This window comes from Eupeodes corollae, chromosome 1, assembly GCF_945859685.1.
Source record: "Eupeodes corollae chromosome 1, idEupCoro1.1, whole genome shotgun sequence".
Classification (NCBI taxonomy): Eukaryota; Metazoa; Arthropoda; class Insecta; order Diptera; family Syrphidae; genus Eupeodes; species Eupeodes corollae.
The window spans coordinates 224461255-224479623 of NC_079147.1; the positions used below are offsets into that span (position 1 = coordinate 224461255).

Sequence of the window (18369 nt, forward strand, 5' to 3'; positions counted from 1 at the left end):
TGAGCGCTCAGTGAGGCAGAACCGTTTTGTGGGACAAGAATCTCCGTACAAACATAAGCTGTCAAAAACACAAGTTGTCAATTGTAGTTTTTGATTTGAATTTATTATTTTTTTCAATTGATAATTCTTTGTTACTTTTGGAAAAAAAACTATCGAAATGGATAACAAAACCAGTTCTCAATACATCTTTATTTTCGGCTGTATGGATCAAAAGATATTGCACACCGTCGACCTCAAAAATTTGCTGATCTTCTATGTTAATTAATTTATAAAAATGTTTTAATTTTATTTCTTTTCTTAAAATTTTTTTAAATTACGCGCCACACCAGACAAATGACAACTGAACAGCTGTTTTGGGTGAGCAAGCAAATTGGGAAATGAATCCATGAATTTTTTGTCTGAGAAATCTCCGCAAAAAATCTCAATGCTCAACTGAGATTTTTTGTTTCACTTAAAAAATAGTTGAGCGCTCGGAGCGCTCAGTTGATGGTACACGCCTAATCACTAACGCGCTCGATGACAGGCGGAGTCATAGCAGAATGATTTTGACGTTTCACAATCAGCTACTCGGTAGAACACACGGATTCAAAATGAAATAAATCGCTCAGTATTTAAATACAAACATAAATCATTCAAATTGTGTCTTAAATTTGATTTTATTAAATTTAAAAACACAAAAGATAACTTAAAGTTATCAAATCAAAAATGTTTCTTATTGCATATATTTGCATTTGTCAATAATATGACAGTTCCAGATTGACTAGCTTTGTAGTGTAGTTCTGCATTCGCAAAGCTGGTTGAATTTTGACTATGTAGCTACTAGCTTTGTGAATGCGACCAGTAGCTACGCAGTCAAGAAATTCTGATTGGCAAAATCTAACTACAGAACTAGTTGAAATTTCCCCTCCGACGTAGTGTATTAATTTCGGCTACAAGGTAGTGCAAACTGGTTTTGACGTTTCACAATCAGCTGCTCGGCAAGGACACAAGAACTCAAAATTAAATGAATCTTTCCGTATTCAAATACAAATATAAATCAATTATATTATATCTTCTATTTGGTTTTTATTGAATTTAAAAGAAAAAAAAACTATTTAAAGTTCTGAAAACACAAATGTTTCTTATTTTATATATTTGTATTTGTCATTAATATGACAGTTCCGGATTGACTAGCCCAATGAAGTGGACTGCAAATGAAGTCCCTTATGTTGCTTAAACCTGCCCATTACTTGCACACAGGTATTTTTGAGAGTTGCGCCACCTTATTTATTTAAACGAGTTTTAAATTGATTTTAGTATTATATAAAAGATTTGGCCGAAAGTGTGCTAGAATGATTTGTACTGTATCTAGAAGATAAGGATTTTTACTTTGTAAGATCATCAAGAATTTATTTTTATTAACTAATGTGTGTTTAATTTAAAACATCTTAATTTTGGTGACCAGTTTCCAGTTCACTCAAAGCATTTTACAGCACAATAAAAAAGCTATTCTAAACTACTCTCGAGAAATAGTAAAAATGAATATCAACTTTTCTTGCAAGCCAAACTGTTTCAATTTATTTCAAATCCATTTCAGTTTTTTATCACCTGTCTGTCAGCGGCAGCAGCAGCAGCAGAGGAAATTGTTTAATGTTTACCTCGACTCTCTGGGCACAACCACCTCAATCATCTACGTATCAAAAACAACACTTTCATTCGAATGCGTTTCTAAAAATAATAACATCGCTATTTCTTAATTCTTGTTTTTATGATTGACGCCGAGAGTTTCTATAAATTTGTTGATTCAACAACACAAATAAACCTAAAATTAAACTCGGCGAACGTCATCACACCGAAAAGAGGGACTTGCCCCTAAAATATAAATAAATTCACAAGAACACCACCGATCAGACTTCTTCTGTGGCATAAGTAGTGGCAAGCGGAATCAGTTTTTGCTTGCTAGTTATCGAAAACGGAGACGGGACGGATAAACAAAGTTCTCACCTGCACATTGCACAAATATGCAATCGAAATCAAAGAAGAAACTTATCAAGCGAGGTGATCGCATCCTAACAGAGAAGCCCTTTGTCTATGTTCTACATTCAAAATATCGTAAGGAACGGTGTGACAATTGTTTAGCAAGGTAAGTTAGTTAAACTTTATAAACATTTATGGTAAGACTTGTTGATTTTAACAAGTTGTTTTTTGTTTCTTTCATAAGCGGTAAACTCCTCAAGTGCTCCAACTGCCAATATGTGTTCTACTGCAATCGAGCGTGTCAAATGCAATCCTGGATGATGCACAAGCACGAGTGTAGTTCCTTAAAGAAAATATGCCCTCGTGTTGTGCCAGATGCAGCTCGAATTATTTTTAAAATTATCACCAAACTCGCATCGGGAGGTGATTTGATTAAGAGCTACTATACGGAAACATCTTTTCGTAGATTTAAGGACCTCATGTCACGTAAGTTTGAGAAATTGAATTTTCTTAATGTCGCTAATTAGTTGTTTTAATTTGTGTCATTAATTAGATTATGCTGAATTGAAAAATGATCCGAAGAGAGTGGAACATTTAGAGGCACTGCACTCGGTACTGTGTGAACTAATGGAGGATAAAAGTGTGCCAAATTTTTCAGAACTAATGGGAATATACGGACGAGTGAGTAAACACATTTTGTGACTACCCCTTAGCTTTGATAAATAGATTCTTAAGTATTTATTTAATAACCAGCATAAATTTATTCGTCGTAAAATGGCAGTGGTGTGCTTTATTTTGTGAAGAAGAACTCTTCTCTGTAAAACCTTCTATCAATTATATTTTACTCTTTGGTGATCTTAGGTAGGTAATTAAATACCGGAATTCCTTACGTACAAATATATAAACAAATGTGTTTAAGTTTTTATTTAAATACTTGCTCTTACCCGCGACTTCGTCCGCATTAGATAGTTTTTTTTTGGATAGTAGTATATGAAAACCTGACCTGTATTTTTTGTACGTATGTTTGAATTGTGCTCGCTCAGCGTCTAAAATTCTTCGTGCCCGTCTTTCATCTTCAGTTTCAGTGGTTCTTTGAGTTGCGTGACGCTCAGCATCTAAAGATCTACGGGTTCCACTATGAACTTCAGTCTGAGAAGCTCTTTGAGCCCTATTGCTCTCAGCATCTTAAGCCAAACGAGTTTGGGTCAGTTCTTCGAACTCTTGGCTTCTAGCTATTTTCGCAGCTCGAGCTCTGCTAGAACTACGCGTTAGATTAGATTAAAGACACGTAGCGCGCGAAGCCCGCATTTAATATACTTGAATGATAAGTTTAACATTTTCGACAACTTATTACATAAGAATTGGGAGTGCGTTGTTTTCCCGTAATACCAATTTTATCCAAATATTATTCAAATCTCTAGTAGTTTGGGAGTGAAAGCGATCAGATTCCCCGAAAAGTAATTTTTTCCATGGGAATGCCTTGTTTTCCCGAGGTCAAAAGTAACTCATGTCTTTTCTTAAGTCTCCTTACCAAATTTTATTTAAATCTGTTTCCTAGTTTAGGCGTAAAAGCGATCAGCCCACCTGCATTTTCCCATGGGAATGCGTCATTTTCCCGGTGTAAAAAGTAGCCTTTGTCGTTTTTCGGGTATCAAAATATCTCCTTACAAAATTTCATACAAATTGGTTCAGTAGTTTAGGCGTGATTGAGTAACAGACAGACAGAGTTACTTTCGCATTTAAAATATAAGTATATATTATTCCAACTGAAGTGTTGTTGTGAATAAGTCCTGTACTTACAATACCAGACAACATTGCAACGCGAATAGTTTAACCCTTTAGGATATTTTTTTAATTGTTGTGTTTCAAAAATTATGTAGGTACAGGCTAAGCTTAAAAAAATCAAAGTTTGGGATTATTTTTAGACTTTCTGTAGATACTTTATTTTTATAGAGTTAAGCTTACTTTAGACAAAATATTATACAAAATTCTTTTCGCTAAAGATTGAACTTAAACCAGCGTAGAAGATAATATTCTTTTCGTTGTTGATTGTTATTAGGCCCTCATTCAAGAGTTCCAAGAATATTTTTGAAAATATTTGTTTGAATCTATTTCGAACCCAAAGAACTGCTGATGGCCTGCAAATAATTGTAAAGTTTCGAGGTAAAAGGTTTTAAAGTCAATTGAAGTTGGTTAAGAACTAAAACTTTTTCATATTAATAATTAAAGCACAAAACAGACTTTATTAAAATTAATTTAAATAGTTCAGTGGTATTTTGTTTAAAGCAAATTCTCCAAAAAAAGTGTACTCAACCTTTTTTTGCAAACAAATATATAAAATTCTTTTAGTTGTAAAGAATAACGAAGGAGTTGAGCGACACTTTTTATCTTTTATTTCTTTTAGTTTCCATTATATTTTTCTAGGGAGAACATGAAGTTACTCTATTTTGAAACCAGAGCTGCTCATGGGGAATCAGCTGTATTTGCTTCCATAAATTTTTAATGTTTTCAATTTTAAGTTGCTTGTTTTTTGCTCTCTAAGAAAAAAATCATGTTTTTGGCTTTTATATCAATACTTCTGAAAATGGAGATTCTGCATTAAAGCATTCTTTATTAGAATAGAACCCAAATTAGTATATTCTTATCCGTAAAACGTTGCCACGAAAGCTTATTTTTCCATTTAAAATGTTTTTAGTTGTGTTCCTGATTTTAAGTTTGTTTTGAAGATTGATCGAATTATTGTCCATGTTTATTAAAATAGTTTTTTGGTGGCACTTCTTATCATTGTCTTTATTGTTCAGCAGTCTAGTATTTTTTTCGGGAAATCCTGAACGCTGTCCAGATATGTGTCATTTGAAGACCATCCTGCCCAAGTTATGATGGTCTTCTTGTTTTTTTTTAAATGCACTGTCAAATAAATGTGAAGAATGCGATCATCATCTCACCTCGGGACTTTCTCCATCTGCTATGTCTTCGGTCCATGTGATCACATAAGACACTTTAACACCTTGAGAAATGACATGCGTTCCCATATCATAAAACCACTTCTGCCTCATGTAAAATGCCTTTAGTGTTGTTAAGTGGACAAGGACATTGTTTGTTGCAAATCAAAATAGGAGTTTGAATCAGATCGAGCTTTTTCGCAGGCAATTTGCTGTACGCAGTCTTTTAGCTTATTCGATGTTTTGTCTAGTTTTTTCCAGAGTCTACATGTATCACTTCTAGGTAGGCAAAAGGACAAGTTAAATTCCACATTAAAAATGTTTTTATAAAAAGACTAGCTGACAAGAAATCCGGCATTTTTGAGTTATACGATGTAATGCGCAATGTTTAGAACAGAAAAACGAAAACAATTAAAAAACTAGGTCAAACGCAAACCAATTTCGATTTAACCTATTGGCGGAATGTAATACATGCAGACGAGAGTAAATTTAATATTTTTGAAGGTGATGGGCGTATTACAATATGAATTTAAAATTTTTAAAAGAAGAACCTAGTCCCGACAATCAAAGATGGAGGAGGTGGGGTTATGTTCTGGGGGTGTATGTCGGTTGGTGGTTTTGGCTATTTGTTTTTCATTGAAGAGACAATGACTCAGTGGGGTATCCAAACATAACGAAGAACCATTTGCACCAAGGCGCTGTAAGAATTGGGACTTCGTATAACATTTAGTTATTACCAGGATAACGATACCAAACAAAGGTAGTTTATGTTGGATTCATGTTGTCTTAAGCTCAACCTCAAACACCACCTCAATCCCTGGACCTTAATCCCATTGAACATCTCTGGAATATTCTTGAGCAATAAGTAAGAAAACATACCCTTCGTTCAAAGACCGAATTGAAGAGAATTTTAATGGAGGAATGGTTCCTTATTAAAATCGGTTCCAATAAAAGTACAAGAGTTTATTGAAGCGAATGGGAACCACATGACTTTTGTGATGCACTCTATATAGATGGAGAGTTAACTCCCAAAGTTACTCCAAAATGGTAAATATTCATTTTATTATCATATGTCATACTCTTTATTTTATAAGTTAAGAGAAAGTTAGAAACATGTGTGTACTTTTTATTTTGTTGGTTTCAAAAAGAGATAAGTGATTTCAAATCCCTTTTCCATTAATTTCAATATTTACTTGAATAGCGTCTAAAAATGTTTCCAATTATTAGAGAACGAAAATATGAACCTACTTATTATATCACTTGCCAATTGTTGTTGAAACAGACTTCGAAGAATGAGAACAACAAAGTTTTTCAGACAATTTCCGGAAACTGAAATGATTGCAGAACAAAGCTGACCGGTTCAAAGCTCTTCTAAATCACAACTTTAATCATCTTCTACAACAGTCAACAGACACAATATATACACAAATATGTACCTAAGAGCCAACAAAGATTTAAAACAGTTTTGCGCTACAAAGAAAATAAGCTACAACAAAAACCTTGCACATTAGCTACAGCTTAGTAAAAATTCAAAGGAATTTTGGCAAAACGTTCGTGAAGTTAGTGGGTGTCGGCAAAGTATCAATATAACTCTCGAAGCTCAGACAATAGGAGCTCATTTTAAAACTCTGTTGTCGGCTGAAGAGAATCTTCATACTTTCAGCTTTGCGTTACAGAACACGTGTGTTTCCGACCTGGACTGCTCAATATTAGTGAATTGAAAATAACTCTCACCAAAATTAAAATCAACAAAGCACCTGGAAGCGATGGAATACCAGTAGAGTTTTTCAAAAATTCGAACAATAGCTTAAAGACCTACATTCTGGATTTCTTCAACCGCCTCTTTGAGAATGCTTGTGTTCCTTCAAATTTTACTAAAGCTCCATTTTCACAATATTTAAGAAAGGAGATCCCAATCATCGTGAGAACTACAGGGGAGTTTTGCTCTATGCTGACGTTTTGATGTTACTAGCCGACAATCCTTTTTCACTGCAACTTCAAACTAGTAAATTACAGTCGTATAGTCAAACATGGGATCTGAAAATTATCGTTCAAAAACCAAAGCAATGATATTTGAAAGCCGACAATGTAGAAGAGCTTCTGAAGAAGCATGGAGAATTGTTAGCGAACGGATTGAATGTGTTTGTGAATCAAAGTATCTAGGAGTTCTGTTTACATATACATAAATTAAACCGACTTTTTTTTGCAAATCCCAATGTTGACCATTCGTCAAATTCAAGGTTTTCAACCGACCTCAGCGATTCATGTCGAAACAGGATTACCTCCAATCTATATAAGAAACCTTAAGGTTACTTCAGACTATAATACGAGAGTGATGAGAAGAAGTGATACCAATCTTCATAAATTGATATTGGTTAGACTATTGCAAACAAATGCATCACCTTTCAGGGAATGGAACCAGCTAGCCCTATCTCATGACATCGCGTTTTCAATAACTGAAAGAAATCTGCATGAGTGATATGATTTTTTGTAACAGAAGAGAACTAGAAGATGGTTATCATTTTAGAGCTGTGTGCCCAATTTTGCAAGAAATTCGGCGATTGTATTTAAAAGAAAGTTTTTTGTCTATCAATAATCTTCACGAACTATCAAATGGTGCTCGGGGTTGGTAAAAATTGTACAAATTTTGTAAAAATGCTCAAATGTACCGTAATAGTTTCTAAAATAACACGTATGCTCTACATTATTACTTTTTGTGTTTCAAATCACCACAAAAATTGACTTTTTTATTTATTTTTCAAATAATTAAAATTGTAAAAAAAAAACTCGCTTCTCATCCGAAATTATTATAATTAAATTTAACTTAACTACATTAAAAATCTTTTTTGTAAATTTCTGTTTAAATCTAGTAATTTGAATTATATTTCCTCCTTTTTATTATTTTGTATTAGTTTATTTTGTAATGTAAACTCCCGCACACGGCAGAATAGCCATGACCGTATTCTTTAATAAACTTTATACAAAATTAAATTGAAAAAATAAAGAATTTATACTAATAACAATAATAATACTTATCATTCAGGGGTAAGCCTTACCTTCTGTTTCTTGTAAGTTGCGCGCCCATGTTCATGTTGAATCATTTGTTTATTTTTATATTACATTAAAAGCACTCTCCTCATTAGCACAGCGATGGCAAATGTTTTGGCTAAATGCCATTCCACCTTTTGGCTTCGTGCATTCCCTCGATCATGCAATTGCTAAAATTTGTTGACGCCAAACGCATTATTTTCAAACAAAGGCATTTTTTAGGGTGAGATTGCAGATCACAATTAAAAGCAAATGTTAAGCCACACGCATTCTATTTTGTCAACACAAAGTGTGTTTCTATTTTTAGCCAAAATAAAAACGAAATTTGTTTACACAATTATAATTCCTACTGGCCGAGCTTTGTTAAAGCAAGTTTTTTTCTTTGTTTTTGTAGTTGGTAACGAATGGCTTCAACATACTTGATCCCGAAATGAATGCCATTGCAACAGGAATTTATTTAGGAGTTTCTGTGACAGATCATAGTTGTAAGCCAAATGCTGTGGCAACATTTGAAGGGACAGAATTACACATTCACGTAACTGAAGACATGGAATACCTCGATTGGTCAAAGGTTTGTAAAATAAAATAAAGAAACAAGTAAGTCTTTCTATGAAGATTTTAATATTTTTAAATTTAGATCTTCATCAGTTATATTGATCTTCTCAACACTCCCGAACAGAGACGACAAGAACTGAAAGATAATTATTACTTTTTGTGCATTTGTTCCAAGTGCATTGATCCCCAGGAATCAATTGAAATGAACGGTGGTGTATGTCGAAATAAAAACTGCAGTGAAATGGTTGACATGTCACTAAATAATTGTTCTAAGTGCGGAACTGGAATCAGCCCAAAACATAGGAATACATACAACGAGGTCTTAGCAATGACGAAGCATCATTTGGCTGATATGAAAGATACAACATGTAAATTTAAAACGTGGATCCTTAAATATAAACAAAAACAAACAAATATGTTAATACTTTGTAGACCTTGATATTTGTAAGATGTGCTTACCGAGGCAAAAAGGAGTACTACACCCGCTGAGTCTGTGGCATGTGAAAACACTTGATGCCGCTGTAGAAAGTGCTTTTTCAATGAACAAATGGAGCGATGCATTAGAATTTGCAACTCAACTTTTACCAGGATTTAGGTAAGAACCTTGTTTTTGTTTTTCTTTCAAAATAAAATTGAATATTTATGTTGTAGAAAATATTATGGTCCGTGGAATCCATTGTTGGGACTATTGTATGTCAAAGTGGCCAAACTTCAATTGTACGAAGGTTTTTTCAAGGAAGCGCAACACAATCTAAAGGAAGCCTTTAAAATTATAGAAGTTACACATGGCCGAGATCATAGCTTGTACAAGGACACATTATCTTCATTGATGGTGCAAATAACTTACGAGCTTTCCAAGTAGATAGAGATTTTAAAACAAAATGTGATATATTTTAATTTTAATATTATAATGTTAAAGCTAAATAAGTTTTTCTTTTGAGTTGTTGAATTTAAACAATCGATGCTAAGGCATTCGCTCGACGGTCTGTGTTTTGGAATAGCGCTCTTATAAGATGTTTGACTTCTTCAGCTTTATAATTTGTCGTCAGAATGCCATGACCTTCACACCATTGCTCCGTTATTTGGACTAATGAAGCTCCAAGAATCATTTTCAACTGTTCCAATTTCATCCATGCTTTGACATGAATAATTTGATGCTTGTCCTATAGAAAGAAAAAAAATCATATAAACCATAATTGTTAGTGGTATGTTATCTATAGATCAAACCTTAAACAATGTAGGTGCTCTTTCGAGAATAAATCCAATCAATTCAGCTAACTGGTCCCCGACTTTCGCTGAAATATCTTCCATGACCATAATCTTTCGAATAACTTCTAAACAAAAATCGTTTATCAGGCCACATATGGTTTTATTATATACTTCATCAGGCAATATATTCTGCCATACGTTCTTGAGTAAATCTAACTGTCGTAAGCATTGACCAATAAGTTTTTGTGGGCCGATTCCTAGCGCAGTTATGGCATCAGATAGATCTGTAAATTGTGCAAAGTAATTTTGTTTAAAAAACAGATGAACCTCGGTTAAACTTTCTTACCTAATTCAGCGAGTATACCCATAAGTAAGCTTCGCTGGTTTCTTATCTGACTGTTGAAGTGTTCCTGTGCAAGTCCTTGAAGGGATTTCACTAAAGTTGCAAACGAAGCGATACCCTTGTCTGAGTTCTTCGTAACCCAATGACTTAAGAACATAGTGTTATTGTAGAAAAGCGCAGACTGCTGTGGAATATTTTGCAAGTATTTTTCATGATGTGTTGGCACTTCCGCAACATAACGATGAATAAGAGTCGGAATCACGGAAATTAACTGTTCGCTCTGAACTCCTTCCACAGATCCGGCATGACGTATAATTTTTTCCATCAAATGTACAAGTTCCTATTAAAAACAATTATTACAAAATTGATTTGTAAAGTTCGAAATCTCCATTTTACCAAAATACTCTTTGAGACCATGCAGCGCGGAAACAGAAATGGATTGTTAGCAACATCTTCGGTACTGTTTTGTTCAGCTATCAGTGTCATTTCGTGCAGGTCTTTCCGCATAATATCCACTGCAGTGTCCATAATTGTTCCACAGAAACGATTTCGGAACAATATATCCACCTTCTCTGTGAAATCGACTAAGGCCAGATCACTGTCTTCATTGATTAGCTGGTAATCAACCAGAAATTTGTGAAAATTCATTACATCTTCTACTAACGTTGACTCATGCATCTCGTCCATTGTTTCGGGAACTGCATGTAACAGACATTCGTTAACAATCAGTGACAATAGTCTCTCCTTCATCTGATCGCCGAAAATTGTGAAAACGTATAGCTGATCGGATAATTGAATATTCATATGGCCCAAACAAAGAACAAGCATTTCGATGTTCTTGAAGACAACTTTATAATTCGGCCTTAAGGTTGCACCTAAATCCTTTAAACTATATGAGAGCGAAAGTTGGAAAAAATCAGGACTGGCATCATCTTTATATTCCATGGACACAGGTTTCATGACTATCGGTTCGAAGCAGTTGTCCAATAGAAACTCACACATTTTCTTTGGATTATATCGAGCATTGAATAAAGCGAGTACAGTGTCTTGGAGTTGATTTTCATCTTTTGATATCTTCAAGGTGACCGATTTTGTGTTTTGAAAGTTCTTTTCAGAAAACTGAACCAAACGATCGAAACATTTTTTCATATTTTGCAGAAGCATGTCAGATTCGAGGCGGAATTTTACTTTGATAATGTGATAGCATTCCAGACGATTGAAGATCTTATCCGATGGATCATCAATAAGATTCTTCAGCTTACCCACAATGTCCATGACTATTAGGTATTCTTTATTGCTCTTGGCTTCTTCTAGGCTCTGGAATAAGTCATCAATGCGAAGGATTTTACACGAAACCCTTAAACCAATTGATATTTCTCGAAGCTCGTCGATATATTGCTGGAGATCTTCGTTGGCTTGGTGGATGGCATTTTGAGTATCACTTTCAATGTTTTGGAGTAAATAATCTACCTGTGAAAAGTTTTTCAATTGAATAATCGCAAAGATTCATTACTAAAACTTTATTTTAGAAAGTTTCTTTTTTTCAAGGATTAATACCAAAAAATATAAAACTATCTTATGTCATTTTTAGGACTTTCTTTTCAATCCTATCCCAGACACTCAAGAACGTTTAATGCTTTGTAAATTCTAGCCAGAACAAAAAGGGTAAAAACTTCTGGCATTGTCGGAGAAATTCTTAACACTTAGGAGCATGTTTGGCGATGTCAAATCATACCACGAGTGATGGTTTGTGACGCACATACCTGGAACTGAAAGGTCTTCAGTCTCCTTAATAAAAATGCTAACAGCGGATAGGGCCATTGGAAGGGTTACGCTTTAGCATCAGCATCGAGTTTTCGAAGCTTTCAATTCAAAACTATTTTTGATTCCCCATTGGACATGCTGTCAAGATCAGAATTTAATGAACTTATTGTTGAAATTGAAAAATACTTGTTTTGTTTGTTTATAATAGTTTGCTATGTAACTTGAATTATTTATATTTTAATTTCTAACGAAAAATAAAGATTCTAGATTATTATCTTTGAATATCTTAAACACAAAGGACGTGCTTTTTATCAGGTTATGGGCACAGAATAGAAAATGGAAAAGTTTGCAGATTTTGAAAAATTAACAGGAATAGAACATTTACGTAGATGGAAATTTTCTGTGGAACATGCGTTAAAACTTCAAGGGTATTGGAAATCAGTTTTAGGTACTGAAACCAATAAAGATATTATAGAGAAAGCTACATCAAGATTAGTTTTATGTACATATATCATCGAATCTTTATAGACATATTCAAGGATGTACTACTGCTAAAGAAATGTGGGAAAAACTTAATTCTACATATGACGATTCTGGTTTAGCAAGGCGTTGTGGTTTACTTAGAAAATTAACAACGACGCAATTGGATAATTGTGCAAATATTGGAGAATATGCTGATCCAATTATTGATACAGCACAGAAGTTAAACCAAATTGGAATGAAGGTTGATGAACGATTGATTGGGGGGATTTTTCAAAGGAATTTTGAGAGTGAAGATAGAAATACATGGCTACTAGGTATACAGACAAATTAACTAAAAAATTCTTTGAAAATCTAAATTTGCACATGACGCTGGCTATCCCCTGGAACCCTTTCTTACTACACAGTTCAGATCCGCCCAAGAAGGAAGCAGTCAAAGCGACTTCAATATGATGGATTCGACATCAGCGGGGACTCTTATAGATAGAAATGGTCAAAATGATTCCATTTGTTAGCGCAATTTAAACTCAAAAATCTACCTAGTTGATGGAAGGACTGAGCTTAAAGTGTGTAATGGAATTTCATTGGTACTACTAAATTAAGTATTATGGTTGCGAATGTAATAAATACTCACCTCCTTGATTAAGGATTCACCCTCTTCCAAGTATAATTCATTGCTAGATAAATTTACCAAAAATTCTACGTGATTTGTTTCGATGTAGGATTTAATCTTCTCTTGATATCTTTTTATTTCGGCAGTGATTTTTGATATTTGTCTTTTTGTGTCGACATTATCACTGTCGTTTAGAATTTTTATAATATCCTGCGAAACGCTGACGGACATTTTTAATAAAACAATATTTATTCAAATCTTGACTGTAGTACGCTATACGCCACAAAGTTTGTTAAATATTTCTTTTTTTTTCAACGAATACAAATTTTGACAGATCGTTTTGATGTTGTTTCAACTTAAATTGAATTTGGTTGAACAACTGAAACTGATTGGGGATGTGTTCGTAGAAAATGAAATTGCAATTTATCGAATGCTTATGGCCTATTACACAATGATTCCTTGCTCCAAAGTGTGTTATTACACTCAGGCGTTTTTAGAAATACGCAAATAAGTGCGAAAGAGAAAGTAGGTGAAAAAGAAATACTTTAAAAAGTCTCAACCCGCAGAGTTGTGGGTTCAGTATTGTCTTGGATGGTTTTTTCCTTTTCTTGCATTTCTTCGTTTGTATCTTGGCGTTGCTTTATTATTGTTTCTTGTGTTTCCGAGTAAACAAGAAATATGCCATCGGACAATTTTGAGTGGATGAATGACCTTATAATCGAATTAATTTAAATGAAGGAATGATTGAGAAATTCTAGCTTGGTAGTTTAAGCTTTGCATTCCCAACTACCCGTGCACTCGTTGAACCTTATATAAATTTAAAACTATGCATTCAATTTTAGTTCTTTTTTCAAGAAAGTGAAAGATCCGAAGTCAGATCTATTTTTTCTTTAGATTTTAATCCAATTTCTATTTTTTCTTTTGCTTGGACATTTTTAATGCATCCCCACAAAGGTCGTACACATCTAACAACATTTCTTCATAGGATCAAATGAGAACAACAAATGAAAGAGAAGTGTCAAAAACACGCAACAGAAAAACATCCTAGTGTAATAATGCGAGATTTATGGGATGGGTGTTAAATATGCGAAACACGCAGCATACAGAAAGTCTGAGTGTAATAACACACATACACAAAGTCTGAGTGTAATAACGCACTAAGAGCGAATTACTTGTAACCGAAAAAATAATTTTCTCTTTAAGCAAAAATCGAGACTTTTGTAAAAAAAAGTTGTGTCAATAAATTGCATTTATAAAGTGTGATTTAAACACGATTGAAAATCAGTGCATTATTCAACCAATATTTGTCACGTTTTTTACAATATTATTCACAATATTAAATATAACAAATCTCTATTTCTAAATTATTTTTTTTTTTCAAATCACGTTGAGAAACCAAAATGAATTTGGAAATAAAAAAGTATTTTTAGAAATACAGACGATTCAGCTATAATAGAATAAATTCATTGATGACTAGCTCAGGTGTCGCTTCAGTCGCCTACCTACAGCGCAGCTATCGAATAGTTAAAATTAAATGCGCCATTAGAGAATATTTATGGATGTAATTTAAGATGAAAGCATATCTCATGTGAAGCTAAGTATACACGGTTGGAAGATCTTTTAATATTGGCCGAACTGTCAAAAGTCTTCCAATATCATTTAATTATGTGACAATTTTTATTCAAGTGAATATGATCCGTTTATGCAGTTGGGTGATTTTATCCAAATATTAGACAATGGGCAGGTTCAGGCGACATAAGGGACCTGAAGGTAAGGCAAGTTTCTAGTATCTGAATGGCCAGCTGGCAAAAAATTGCCTTCCAATTAAGGCAACTTTTTTGGAAAGTTAGTCAAGAAAAATCTCCCTAACTATATGCTATCAAGTCAAGCGAACTTATGTCACAATGACAATTGATGATGTTTTCAAATTCAACTGAAAGCTGAACTTAATTACTCCATGAATTATTTATCTTTTGCAACAAATAATGTTTTTGATAGTTTTGTACAATGAACTGAAGGTAGAGGTTAGTGAAGTATAAAGTTCCAAGTTTGAAGATTGTGACAGTTGAAAAACTAACTAGTTGCCTTGGTCAAAATGTACGTTCAGAGAATGCAGTTGACTGCAAATGAAGTTCCTAATGTTGTCTGAACCTGCCTAATTCCAAACTGTTACTTATTTCTTTCGATTTTCGTAGTTTTTAAATTCTTTCAAAATCATGTAAACTTTTTTTGTTGTTTCCTGTTCAAAAACTGTTTGGAAAGAACATCATCCAATGTCCAATTAGTGGGCAATTGTCCAATTATTTGAAAATATAAAAATAAGGGCTTTAAACGAATACAAAAGATTACAAGAAGTCGTCCAATATTTTAATAGAAAATTGGTCAAAGATTGACTGTACAGATAAAATATTGGAGAATCTTCCAATCATGTACCTATGCACTTAGCTCAGGAAAATATCCGCACGGTGCATCCAATATAATGTCAATTATTTTAGTGACTACTTATTTTCCTCAAAATATGAACTTCTTTCCTAAAATATTTACTATATTATTAAAATGCATTAAATAAGTTATAACATACTAATTTTTTTGTTTTGAAACCGGCGCCGGCGCCGTGTGTCGTTTCGATTGAATTTCGAGAATCTATGTAAAGCCTACTTAAGAGCTTAACGTCGCGAGTTTTAAATGCTGATCATTGCCAATATGTCTGGGAAAACTACTTTATGTGAGTGTTATAATACAAAAGAGCTCCCTTATATTTTCTACACCACACCCCACTCCTTCATAAAATTATGATTTTACGTTTCTATTAAAATATATATTTTCTACACCACACCCCACTCCTTTATAAAATTATGATTTTACGTTTTTATTAATGTCATCATTGATATTCTTTGCCTTTTAACTAAATTTCTATAATTATCGACATTATATAGGATCTTTCAATAGGATGTTTCTTTTTGAAAAGCCCCCTATTTACGGAGTTTTTAAAGTAGCTGATATTATTAGCCATTTAACAAGTAAAAACAACGCCATTACTATGTTCAAGTTAAATAAAATGAATTATATTCTTATTATAATATAATAATAAATAATTAAAAAACTATGCTTCTACTCAAAACCAAACGATATGCGCTTCAACATTGCAAACTTCAAATTCAACAACAAGTTACGTGCTTACGCAAGCAATGAAACAGTTGCAATTTTGAAAGATGTTTCCTTTACGTGTTATTTCTCAAATAGGTACAATCACAATTAGCCATCGAGATCTAGTTGATTTAAAATCTTAAGAATTTCACTTTCTGACCAATCGAAATGGTCTATGCAAATGCTCCATAATCAATTCAAGACCTTAAAGATTAGTCAAGTTATCGAGGACATACACCCGAAAAAGTTGCAATTGATCATGAAAAATTTCATAGAAAGATATCGTTGCCCATTGTTATTCGAATGCCTTCCTCCCTACTACGAAAAATAAACATCCATTTAAAATACTCTCACTTATAAGAAAACCATATATTTACATCTCAGTAGAGCCTATAAGCTTAAATTTTTATTACCCAAGGGCTTAACATACAAAAATTAAATTACACAAAGTTCTCTTCTTTTTTTTTAAACAAAACAAAAATATTCTTTTAAATTCAACCAACATGGCTCTTCAAACTGTTTAAAATTTAAAACGATTGTTCCAACCGTTTTATCTCCACGTTTCCTAAAATGAATCTTCATAATTTCAATAAATATGTTGACTAACAAAACGCACACTCAGAAGAACACGTCATTGATTAAGTTGTTTGCATTTAAATAGTGACATGGAACTCCCTGAGGCTCATATCAAAGTAAATCTCCATAAAGACAAAACAAACTTTCAACGTCTCATAATTATTGTTATTTACATTTGTTAAATAATTTTAAATTAGTTATCCTATAAGAAAATGGGTCTATCGATATCATACCTACTCACGCGTTTCTTTCCCAAAGAAAATATGAGAATTCTTATGATTGGACTGGATGCAGCAGGCAAGACGACAATTCTCTATAAACTCAAAATTGGCGACGTTGTGACAACGATTCCAACAATTGGCTTCAATGTAGAGACAGTTGAATATAAGAACTTTCGATTTACGGTGTGGGATGTCGGTGGGCAGACAACAATCCGTCAGCTGTGGTATCACTATTTTCAAAACTCGAAAGCTATTATTTACGTTGTGGATTCTTCGGATAGAGAGAGAATTGACAAAGCTGAATCTGAGTTGTCGGCAGTTTTAGAGAGTGACGAGTTGAGAGATGCAAAAATATTGCTTCTAGCAAATAAACAAGATCTACCAAACGCACTGACTCCATCACAGTTGGCTGACAAAATGAAAATGCACGATCGAAAGCATGAATGGTATGTGCAAGGAACTTGTGCCCAAACTGGAAGTGGACTCTATGAAGGACTTGACAACTTGCATAGAATGTTAACCAAACAAAATTAGTGTTCGATACACAATCCATATTAACAATAATAATCATTTATTAATTAATAAAAAAAAAAACACATTTTTTATGTTTAAGTAATTGTAATAAATTTGTTTATATATATATAGTAATTAACTTAAATTTGTAGATAAAATAATATATAAAATAAACGTTTAAATTAGTAATAAAAAACTGAATAAATACTCGAACCATTGTTTATAATTTCCTGGAATTTATTTGGTGACGAAGACATTTCTAAAAAAAGAAAATTTCATGATCCACTTTTTTCGAACTATTAACATTTAAATTATTTTATGTACGTACTTTTATTGTTTCAAAAAACGAGAATTTTCTTGTTAAATTAGCCATTTTTACTTAAGAACTGATTTTTCTTTTGATTATTGTTTCTTTGTATTATTAAAAAGTGTACAATCTAATGAATAAATTCAGTTAAGGGTAAATGCACAGTGACCTACCTATTGTGCCCTTATTAGAGCTGGATTAGAATCTATAAGTTTATCTCTTTGATATACCATTGCCAAAGGAGGACATTCCCTTGGAGTATTAGTGAATTAAATTATTCTTGCTCGTATCAAGTTTTATGATTTGCTTCTACGATAAGAGAACTAGGCCCTACTATGTAACTCGAATCCACTTTTGATTCTATTCGAAACTCATTTCCAGTAGAATTGGATTTCAAATCGTACTACTTATGAAGGTAAAATCGGATGCCGGTTATACCAACTTGTTTTTGTTTGATAGTTTTAAAAACAAAAAAAAACATCAAATTCTGGGACAAGAATAATTATTAAAAAAATGTACACCGCTGGAATTTGCTTTATTTTGCAAGGAAATGAAGAACGGTACGAGCAAATTTTAACGCAGAAGAATAAGAGGTAATTCCAACATAATGAAGCTGAGTGTGAAAAGGTTTGTGCATAATGTTCTTTAGAGCAGTTATGGAGAAACGACTTCATGAATCTTAGATTAGTAACATA

The 18369-nt window shown here is 33.2% G+C and overlaps 3 protein-coding genes across 4 annotated transcripts; 2 read left to right on the plus strand and 1 right to left on the minus strand.

The window, feature by feature from the left end:
- Nucleotides 1-1629: 1629 nt before the first annotated feature.
- On the plus strand, nucleotides 1630-9390 carry LOC129939404 (histone-lysine N-methyltransferase SMYD3). The gene is made up of 7 exons (XM_056047402.1): nucleotides 1630-2122; nucleotides 2201-2442; nucleotides 2510-2637; nucleotides 8341-8517; nucleotides 8584-8869; nucleotides 8934-9096; nucleotides 9153-9390. Exons 1-7 carry the CDS (start codon nucleotides 2001-2003, stop codon nucleotides 9361-9363), a joined length of 1329 nt encoding a protein of 442 aa, XP_055903377.1. The 5' UTR covers nucleotides 1630-2000; the 3' UTR covers nucleotides 9364-9390.
- On the minus strand, nucleotides 9365-13214 carry LOC129939402 (centromere/kinetochore protein zw10). Of its 2 annotated transcripts, none has more exons than XM_056047399.1 (5): nucleotides 12932-13214; nucleotides 10450-11523; nucleotides 10057-10393; nucleotides 9729-9994; nucleotides 9365-9664 (listed from the first exon to the last, which is right to left on the minus strand). In XM_056047399.1, the coding sequence occupies exons 1-5, from the start codon at nucleotides 13139-13141 to the stop codon at nucleotides 9452-9454; spliced, it is 2100 nt and encodes a 699-aa protein (XP_055903374.1). In that variant the 5' UTR covers nucleotides 13142-13214; the 3' UTR covers nucleotides 9365-9451. The 2 variants fall into 2 exon arrangements, with proteins under 2 accessions (XP_055903374.1, XP_055903376.1); XM_056047401.1 differs by having other exon boundaries at nucleotides 10450-11519; nucleotides 12928-13214.
- Nucleotides 13215-16412: 3198 nt separating this feature from the next.
- Nucleotides 16413-17444, plus strand: LOC129942480 (ADP-ribosylation factor 2-like). The gene has a single exon (XM_056051456.1). The coding sequence runs from the start codon at nucleotides 16846-16848 to the stop codon at nucleotides 17386-17388; it is 543 nt and encodes a 180-aa protein (XP_055907431.1). The 5' UTR covers nucleotides 16413-16845; the 3' UTR covers nucleotides 17389-17444.
- Nucleotides 17445-18369: the final 925 nt, after the last annotated feature.